This window comes from Perissodus microlepis, chromosome 13, assembly GCF_051167445.1.
Source record: "Perissodus microlepis isolate ML-2025 ecotype Zambia chromosome 13, ASM5116744v1, whole genome shotgun sequence".
NCBI lineage: Eukaryota > Metazoa > Chordata > Actinopteri > Cichliformes > Cichlidae > Perissodus > Perissodus microlepis.
In genome coordinates this window covers 19,329,525-19,339,780 of record NC_140473.1, presented here as the reverse complement: position 1 = coordinate 19,339,780, position 10,256 = coordinate 19,329,525, and the positions used below count along the sequence as shown (strand labels likewise).

At 37.9% G+C, this 10,256-nt stretch overlaps 1 protein-coding gene across 1 annotated transcript in view; it reads left to right on the top strand.

Moving 5' to 3' along the window:
* The first annotated feature begins 4,661 nt into the window (after nt 1–4,661).
* Nucleotides 4,662–10,256, top strand: part of LOC146375057 (indoleamine 2,3-dioxygenase 2-like) — a 21,562-nt gene continuing 15,967 nt past the window's right edge. The window contains exons 1-10 of the mRNA XM_084948319.1: nt 4,662–4,821; nt 5,573–5,668; nt 5,817–5,936; nt 8,151–8,269; nt 8,383–8,397; nt 8,484–8,583; nt 8,720–8,837; nt 8,952–9,003; nt 9,236–9,384; nt 9,554–9,743. Coding sequence (XP_084804445.1) covers nt 4,732–4,821; nt 5,573–5,668; nt 5,817–5,936; nt 8,151–8,269; nt 8,383–8,397; nt 8,484–8,583; nt 8,720–8,837; nt 8,952–9,003; nt 9,236–9,384; nt 9,554–9,743 — 1,049 coding nt within the window. The 5' untranslated portion in view covers nt 4,662–4,731. The remainder of the gene's footprint in view (nt 4,822–5,572; nt 5,669–5,816; nt 5,937–8,150; nt 8,270–8,382; nt 8,398–8,483; nt 8,584–8,719; nt 8,838–8,951; nt 9,004–9,235; nt 9,385–9,553; nt 9,744–10,256) is intronic.

The window sequence follows — 10,256 nt, the reverse complement described above, 5'->3', positions numbered from 1 at the left end:
TGGCTGGGGGTGGGACACATGACAGAAGAAATGGGTCACAAGGGGTAAACAAGAGGAGGAGACGGGAGACAAAAACATTACAGAAACACATGAAGGGCGAGGGAGACTTAAACACAGGGAGTGAAGACACAAGGGGAATCTAATAAACAATGGAGTGTAACAGGGCAACCTAGGGAAAACAGAATGAGCTTAAGATAACTAAATGAACTTAAACATAAATCATAAACCATCAAAATATTTTCAAACTCAAAGTGCTTGGTCAAATGATCCAGGACCATGAAAATAGGACTGTTTCACAGGGAAAGTCGACCCTTGCTGGTTCATTAGGAATTAGGAGGATAAATGGCAGTCAGGTGCTGCTAATCAAATACACTTAATTAAATGACCATCAGCAAGTTTGAGCACCTCTATGAAAGCAGACATTTCAGCAGTTTGCTGCTCTGGACGTTCAGGTGTGTGTTAACATAGGTCAGACCATGCAGTGCTTGGAGAAAATGAAATAAAGAGCTTCAGACTCAGGCCTCAGTTAGCTGTTTAGGTTCATGAAGGTATAATTATAAAATGAACGAACAACCGTGGCTTGTTTGGAAGTGTTCCAAGGAGAAAGCCCCTTCTCTCTCTAAAAAAAAAAAAAAAGAAGAAGAAGAACATGGCTGCACAACTTGCAAGTTGCATCTGAACAAACCACAAGGCCTCTGGACCAATGTCCTTGTTTAGCATGTTAGAAATGAAAGCTGTAATGCTGGAGAGGGGAACTCCAGCCTTGTCCAGTTTAATGAAACAACTCCACCGTGACTTTCAGATTAGCATCTGTGAGAAAAATGTGGTTAACTAAATGTGGAAAGTGAAACCAGCTATTTCAATAAGACACCAGCTTCACTTTTCATTCATTTTTAATCTCCCTGTTGTATACAGATAACCATGTTGCACAGTACTCAAGTCTGTTAATTTAATTGTAATTTTTTTATTCATAAATATATTTAAAACACAGTGTGTCTCTTAGCTGATTAAAAGCTGCCGTAGTCGTCACAGGACAGCCACTATAAACATATGATTTTATAGAATATGATTAATTACTGCAGATTAAACTATAAATAATATAAAATGAGCACAGTCTCAATCATCTGGAGCAGTAATAATGATCCAGCACAGATGAGGAACACGTTTCTTTAAATACTTTTATTTTTGATACTATTGTGTCAAATTTGCCCATAATATAGTTTTATGTGTAGTGAGGTGATTTAATAATATGTTACTGATTCTTTTGCTAAAGCAATAGTTCTTTAAAATTCATCTACCACTCGTCATTGTCCCCTGTTAGTAAATAGTTAGATAACTAAGAAATTTATAGTTCTTCAGCCAGGAAGGAGTGGCAAGAGGTGAAGACTTCCAGAAAGTGTAGAAAGAGGCTGTTAAAAACTTTCCTTTTCACATTACTTTATGATGTAATAAATGGTAACGTTATTTCTTTCTGAAGCATCTCCTTCAGATGCTACATGATGTCACAGGAATCTGCAGTAGTGTGAAGCAGAAGTCACTGTTTGGTCTCTGCTCACAGCGCACAGTTAAAGGGGACAAATAAGCAGTGAAGTAAAAATAGCAGCTGTGCTGAGATCTGTCTGGATATGCCCGAAAAAATTATCAAAATCATCTTATTATGTGGAAAACCAACCGGTTTAACTGTTCAACTTTAATTGCTTAGACGTTCTATTTGCAATATTTATTTTATTTATTTATTGCAGTTTTGGAGACCTTCTGTGAGACAGCTTTTTAAAGCTCTTTAAAGATCCTCTGTCATGTCAGCTGTTAATTGTTATAGAAACACTCAGTAAAACAACTGTAGGAATTGCAGTGCTACAGGTGGACATTATGCAGGTATTTAAAGCCTTAAAGGGAGAGGTATTCACTATGCACTTTTTACATTTATGACCTAGCATATTTCCTTTTGCATAGCCTACCATGCAGCACCATTTGTTATCCTTATCACATGAAAGATGACTGCTATATGCTGGTCTAAAAATGAAATGATACCACAGTATGCACTCTTCACACCAGTGATTTCAAAATCCACATCACACTGTGAAAAATTAATTTTGAAGCCACAGATCAATCATCACACCCATCTTTATTTGAATTTTTGCAGTCAGAATTTGTCTTCCTGGTTAGTAGAGTTGGATGTCTCCGGTCTCGAGACCACTTTTACGTGGTCTTGGTCTTATCTTGGTCTCGACGGACTTTGGTCTTGGTCTTGTCTTGGTTTCGCTGTCTCGGTCTTGCTGTCTCCGATCGACATAGTGGTTGGGAGATTTGAAGTCAACAGTATCCATGGCACACAACGTAACGTTCGATAATGTGTCATGAGCAAAAGCAAAAGCTCTAAGAGCCGTGCTTAGAGAGTGCTTTGTAGTGAATCAGCTGCTGCTCAGCTCTCACATAGTGGCTCAGCTATGCTCCAATTCCTCCATATTGTGGCCAATCACATGCAAGGATATAGGATAATATCATTATGTGAAAAACAGAGAGGGTGAGAGATGCGACAGTTAAGTGGAGCATGCGTCTGTCCTCTCAGTAAGTGAGTGAAACAGTAGACAGCGATGAGGAGGGCTGTGCGAGTGCATCGCAAAAACACATAAATATGCCTGCCACCCTTAAACGAAGCAGCATCTGGCTGCAGTTGAAAGACTTTTTTGTCTCGGTCTCGTCTCGACTTTGTCTTGGTCTTGACTCGGTCTGTCTTGGTCTTGGTCTTGTCTTGGTCTTTGTTTAGATGGTCTAGACTACAAGTCTACTGGTTTTTTGAAAATGAGTTTAGAAAAAGAATTTGTTTGAAAATGAAAAGCACATTTGTCCTCCCTGAACGCTCTACAAACCCATTAGACAACCTGCAGATTCAACCTGTCTCTGTACTAACCCTACTTGTGTGTTCTAGAGAGTTCTGAATCAATGCCCATTGTTACACAGGTAAGTTGCGGTCTGTTGCAATATGTATGACTAATGTTCACCTCTTCTGTGACCAATTTTTGTGACTGGACTTACCCTTCTCTCCTCTGTACTGATGCCAGCAGCCTCAGGAAATCCTGTGAAGAAAGATTCATGGAATCAAGGAATCTCTCTGTGGAAGAGAAATCAGTTTGGAGGAAAACCTCTTCTTGGAATTGTGGCGTATTTAGTTTTGACATATTGCAATATGTGTCTGCAATAAACTGACTTAACTTTGAATTTCTATGTCCTATGCTTGTGTCCATGCTTGGTTTAAGACAAGAATGATTTGCTGTAAGGCATCAGCTCTTACCACAGCACTGCAACTGCATTGCCCTAGCAAACAGGAACACATGTTGGTTTGTCCAGACTCACTGTCCAGAGGGGAAAACTAAATAAAGCCACTGTGCAACACACAATAAAGGCCATAAAAATTTTGCCCATGCCATTAAGCTCCTGGTGCACAGATTTTATACTAATGATAATGCCAGAAGACATTTCGAGTGTTGGTACAGCAGAGCTCCCCACTTTTTGATGTTTACGTGCTCTGCCACTTTGTGATTGAGCTGCTGTGGTTCATAATGCTTAACTCTATAATAATACCACTTGCAGTAAATTGTGGGGGAAGAAATTTACAGAAACTGTTTATGTATATGCATACACATGCACACTGCCTTTGCAGGCATTCTGAAAACCTGGCATGGCGCTATAACAGGTTGCAACAAGTCAGTTCTTGAAGTTTTTGTGGGTTAAGGTGGGTTATTGCTATCATTGCCAAGCACTTGGGAACACTGTGTACACCACATTAATTTAACTGAACTAGAAATCATATAAATAAATATGACAATAAAAACTGACAAGATACCAACCTGCAGAAGTCTATTACACAGAGCACCAGGAACAGGGCCAGATATAGAATTACCCCTATTTATTAGGGTTGTTTCTGGGGTATACCAGAAAACCAGGATTCATACCTAGAAACTTTACCAAATAATCAACAATGTGGTTTGTTTTTATTGTTTATATCTCATATTTCCTCTAAGGCAAAAATACAAATGTCAGTGTCACCATGTTTAAAGCCAGTTTTATCAGTAGAAGAGATGTGCCATTCTTTGTATGAAAACTGTAAAAAGTACCTACATGTAGGCCGAAAAGTCAGGCAGTAAAACCCCCCACAAACCTTTAATGACTGTTAACAAAATCCAGAATCATACAAATTAAAATAGAAAATCTAAGCAGAGCAAAAAGAACACAAGTAACTAAGTGTATACTAACCGAGCTACATATCACAGAATAATTAGTGAAGACAAAGACAGGAAGTTGAGGCACAGGTGAGGCATAATCAAGAGCAGATACCAAAGTAAAATAAGAAGTTAAAACAAAAAGACAAGCAAAATACAGACAAACCATGTGTTGAATTTACACACGGCGTATGTGTGTTAAAAACATTTTGGTGTGTGTTCAAGAACACTCTAAACAGTTTCTGTTATTTGGCAGTTGTGTTGTTTTCAATTTTTTAAATTAACAGGCCAAAAGAGGAAGATTAGCCGATTAACCGTTCAGTCTGTCAGCTCTTGACATAAAGGACAGGGAAATGTGATTGGCTATTTGCTCTTCAGTGCAATAAAAAGGGAAGTGACAAAGGGAGTGAAAAAAAGGCTCAGTGCAAGTTTTAACAGCTGATGACTCTGTGACAAATGCACAAAGAACTTTGTCTCTCAGCCTACTGTAGTGCTACACAGGCCAGCAGACATGGAGACTAATAGCAAAGAAACACTACAAGCAGACTTTGATGTATTTGATATTTCTGAAGAGTTTGGATTTCTACTTGAAGAGCCACTGGTAGGTTTCACTCTCATCTTTTCTCTTCTAATGATGCAATGTTCTCATCTGAGAAGCTTTTTGTTTTGCCATATACCGGATAAATCAAAGGAGGTTTGAAACTGAAGGATAATATAACATTGACTATGCTGTATATGTTGTTTATCCTCACAACACATACTTTTCCTTAGTAGCAGCCTTAATTTAAATGTTTGTCCAGCTAGACAACAGTCTCTCTGGCCTAATTATGCTTGTTTTCTAGAAATATAACGAAGGACTACTTATCTGTTGTGAGCCTGTCTCTTTAAGTTTGGACTGGACTGCCACAGCATTTAATAGAATTAATTGAACCTAAGTTGTATAAGTCAACTGATAGAAACTATTGATACATATTTCTCAAATTGGATAGTTGTAGTTCTTTGGGTTTGATTTCTAAATGTAGCAAAATGTAACAGCATTAATCTCTGATGCTCATAAAAAAATATTAGTCTAATATTGTTTCTGTTTATGGTATAGCCTATAGTTTCCATCTCCCCGCCCTTTTGGACCCTGTTTTCTGCTTGGTTGGGTGTTGTCTTGTTTATTATGGCCTCCTCTTTTAAATTGCTTGCTGTTGCTGATTGATGACTCCAGTCATTTGTTGACATGCAGGTCAGGCACCATGGAAAACATGAGCTGATGATGTTACTGATTACACTCTACATGAAAATCCACCACGCAAAAAACAATCAAAACCCAATGAGCAAGTCATTTTATTCCTATTATTTTCTAGACTCACCTCCCAGACCATTATCAGGTGTGGCTGGACCTCGCAAATAATCTCACACATCTGATAGAATCACGTAAACTACGGGATCTGGTTGATAAGGTCAGAATGAGCAAAGCCTTCCAAGTACAAAAATACTGACAGGCCATACATGTAAATGTGTACAGGTGTATTTTTGAGAGACTTGATGATGATCACCATTCCCAATAAAAATAAATAGATTTAAACAGAAAATATAATCACAATTCAGATGCCGGTCTTGAGTCCAGATCTTTTGAGTGACCATCGGGAGCTTAGGCTCGCTCACCTAGCACTAGGATTCATCAGCATGGGATATGTATGGCAGGAAGGACAACATGCACCTGCTGAGGTAAGACACACAAATGAAAGACAGTAAAATGTTTACATTTCAATCAATAGTGCTCTAGCTGTTTGACCTACAAGTATAGTGCCCCATGCACACATGGAAGTATTTTTACTTTTTGTCCACTTGTCAACTGCATTTTTAGGTCACTGAAAATGGAGATTTTTTAAAAACTCCTTTAAGAGTGAACTTTCAGAAATTCAGCTTATGCATTTATATACGGACAAGGAAAAAGAAGACTTTGTAACACTTTATAACCAAACACTATTAAGCATCAGTAAGGTATTAGTTGATACATAATTCATTCTTTATAAAACATTCAGAGGTGGATTTAGAGGAATTTTCTTAGCGTGGCATGAGGGTGGCATGGAAACCAAATGGGGTGGGACAATCAAAGCCATTTTTTTTTTACACATATGCAGATGTTACATTCTGTAATATGAATTATATATGGCTAAAATATATCAAATGCAGTAAGTATACACGTTTCACATTTCCTTTAGCCCACACAATTAAACATTTCAATTACGTAAAAAATGTGAGTTTTGATTTTATGTACTGTACAGTCTATATACTAAATAAGTATGTAACCAAACAAGTATAAAATCCAGAAAGCTACACAAAATGGGGTGGTTCATTTACAAACACGTCTAACTTATGTTTCACACTCCTTTACTCATTGGAAATAAGAAAATAGTTCCATGCTTAAATTTACACAAAATGCCAGAAATCTGCATGGTCATGGACACATTTTTCATGATAAACCTATATATATATATATACATATACATATACATATATATATATATATATATATATTGCAATGACTCAGTGTGGGTGCAGCTTTTTGCTATGTCAGATTTAATTGGTCAGGTCTGCACATCTGTTAAACCCAGAGGGTTAATGACGCTCACCTTTGTTCCGTTGCCAGAGTGTATCAACCACCAATGTTGAAATCTGAAATGCCTTTGTTTGGCGTTGGAACAAAATGTGCTCTTGCATAATTATAGACATCGATTGCTACTGACAACAACAAACACAGCCAGCCTGCAGTAGGTTTATTATTAAAATAAACAACACTGTTACATGCAAAACTAGGGTGACACTTGGAGTGGGACATACCACCCCATGCCACTGCTGAAAACATCCAACTCCTTTTAATTTTTTTTAATGCATTAGCTTATCTGGCTAAAGCTAGCTAGCTGACTACAGCTGACTACAAACTAGAGCGAAGATAAACTCGAGGAACAAACTAAAAAAAATGACTCATAACTCATAACATCTCAGTAGCCTAAAGTAGCTTTTATCACTTTAATGATACTTTGTTCGCAACTTTTTTATGACACTCTGTAAAATATCCTCCATTGCTTTGTCTTAACTTTATTTATGTTTTATTTTATATGCAGAAGTTTCAATATAAGTTAAAGTACTCTGTTGCTGTCTTAAACCCTCCTACAAACTCTGGTGCTGCTCACATTTCAGTTTTCTGCAAATATTTAGTGAGCAATATTTGCACCTTCCATTAAATAGCATGTTGTATCATTTTGCTCTTTGTTTGTATCCTTTTCTGTTGTGAAGACAGATGAGATGTGTTTGATTCTTAAGGTCCTGGTGACCATGAGATTATTTTATAAATGCTTTGCAAGGTAGAGATTGTCCTCATTTTAGATGAAATAACACACAATACTTAATTAACAACTATTAACTGCTTGAATTAACCATGAATTACTAACGATTTAACGTTTATATCTATGTTTATAAATGGCATACGCAGGTGGATTAATGGTTCATAAATGACGAATAAACTATTAACGAATCCATTACTTGTGCTTAATAGTGTGTCGTTATTATAAATTGTTACAGTTTTATCTTGCTATGTCATAACACAAAAAATAAGCATTTGTTAACAAAACATAAACTAAAACTGATGGGAATCTCGTCAATGTGGTAGACAGAGGCACATTTACATTTTGACTAATGGTGCTGCAGGGCTTAATTTGACCATGACTAAATCAAATTTATATTAAGCAGGAGGTGACATATTTCACAGCAAAAGTGAAACTTTTCACTAGTTAATGTTAAATAGAAAGTAGAAAGGGAAATCATCAGACAAATCAGCCTGGTCAAAACTGCTGGAGCAGCCAATAGATAGTCACTACAATCCCTGAAATCTTAGTGAGCCTGCTGGATTGAAACTTTACTGTTATGGTTGTTTGATAGATACTCCCAAAGGCTCTGGCCCTACCTTTTTGGCTGGTATCACGCAGACTTGGCCTTCCACCGATCCTGACATATGCAGATTCAGTTTTAGCCAACTGGAAGTTAAAGGATCCCACAGGGTAATCCTTTTTCTTATTTAATGCCAAAATATTAGGCAGTCTCGTTAAATGCAATAATAACCTCACAGTGAAATTCTAATAATTGCTACTTCTTTCTTTTACTTTCATTTCAGGGATATGAGCATTGGGTGAGTATCACTCTGGACTTTTGTGTAATCTGATGTGTCATGTGGTTTTTACTCATTTGTTTGCTAAATACTATTTTTAAAAATAGGAACATGGACCTGATATTTTCCTTCCCTGGTGGTGACACTTGCAGGGGATTTTTTAATGTGTCACTGCTGGTTGAGATGGCGGCTTCACCCGGCATAATGGTCAGTATTACTTCTTTTGAAGTCTTTCTGAACATTAGCTTGGTGTTTTCAATTTCTCTATTCCCTGGTCCACAAACTGTGTGTGCTTTGCCACTTGTAACTTGGTAATGCTGTTTAAACCTTTGACTTTAACCAGGGGGCGCTGGAGGTGATGCACGCCATTAAAGTCTCTGACCTCACTGGGATAAAAAATGGCCTCATCAAAGTAACTCAGTCTTTAAAGAAGATGAAGGAAAAATTCAAATTTATGCACAGTAAGTTTGAATTAAGGCTTGCTCACGTGAATTTAATCACTTTACATGCTGTGCTCTTTTATGAAGACAGAGAAATTCAAGGTAATTAGACAACTGAATCTGTGCTATTTCCAGATCACGTGGAGCCAGCTGCATTTCATGGAAAATTGAGAATTTTTGTCTCAGGGTGAGTTTAGCACAGTTGATTAGCTACAGTGTTCTCCAAACTAAGGTTTTCAAGGTTTCAGTATTTCTCTCATGCAGATTTATCTCAGTAAAAGTTATCTTTTTATCTGTTTCTATTGGTGCACTTTATATTTTATAGGATAACATCTGAAGTTGTATCATACATATTTAAATTCATGTACATCTATTAGAAGGAGGCTTGCAGTATAGGTTTTTTGCTTGAATTGTTTTAGGTGGCGAGACAATCCAATGCTTCCAAGGGGGGTGCTGTATGAAGGTGTGAGCGATGAGCCTATTTTGTTATCAGGTGGGAGTGCTGCCCAGAGTTCAGCTATTCAATGCTTTGATGCTTTGCTGTGCATCAAGCATGAGGAAGAGACAGGTAAGCATGCATTGCCTTCAACCTTTGACCCCTTCAGACGGCTCTCGTGAATAAATCACATTTGTGCAGCCAGCTGATTACTTTGAAGGAGAATGTTTCCAGGATAGACAATTATTTTCATTCTTTCAAGGTCTCTTTTCTGTCCCTTTCACTGATTCACTCAATCTAGGAGCGTTCCTGACACGCATGAGAGATTACATGCCTCCTGCCCACCGTCAGCTGATAGAAACGCTCTCCATCTGTCCACCGCTGCGAGACTTCATCTTGTCCTGCTCCAACTCTGACCTCTGCCAGGCCTACAACTCTTGTGTCTCCGCACTGGTGGATTTACGAAACTATCACCTCAATACTGTGACCAAGTACGTCATTATTCCTGGTAACCACGCGCAATCTGTGGGCTGTCCATTCAGAGGTTTGGGTACTGCACTCAACACCACTGGGACTGGTGGATCCAACCTCATGGTCTTCCTTAAGAGTGTTCGTAACACCACTCAAAAGGCACTGATTTTAGAGAGACTATCATAGTCTAGAAACTTCAGTGTAATTCCTGGCACATATATACTGCTCCAAAAAATTAAAGAAACATTTTTAACTCAGAGTATAGCATCAGGTCAATTAAATTTCTGAGATATTGATCTGGTCAGTTAAGTACCAGAGGGGGTTGTTAATGAGTTTCAGCTGCTTTTGTGTTAATGAAATTAACAGGTGCTTTAGAGGGGCAATAATTTGACAACCCCCAAAACAGTAATGGTTTTACAGGTGCAGGACACTAACATTTTCCCCTTCTCATCTTCTCTGAATGTTTTTTTCTGTAGTTTTGCATTTGGCTAGGGTAAGAGCCACCATGTTACTGTTAGTACAAAAATTCCAGG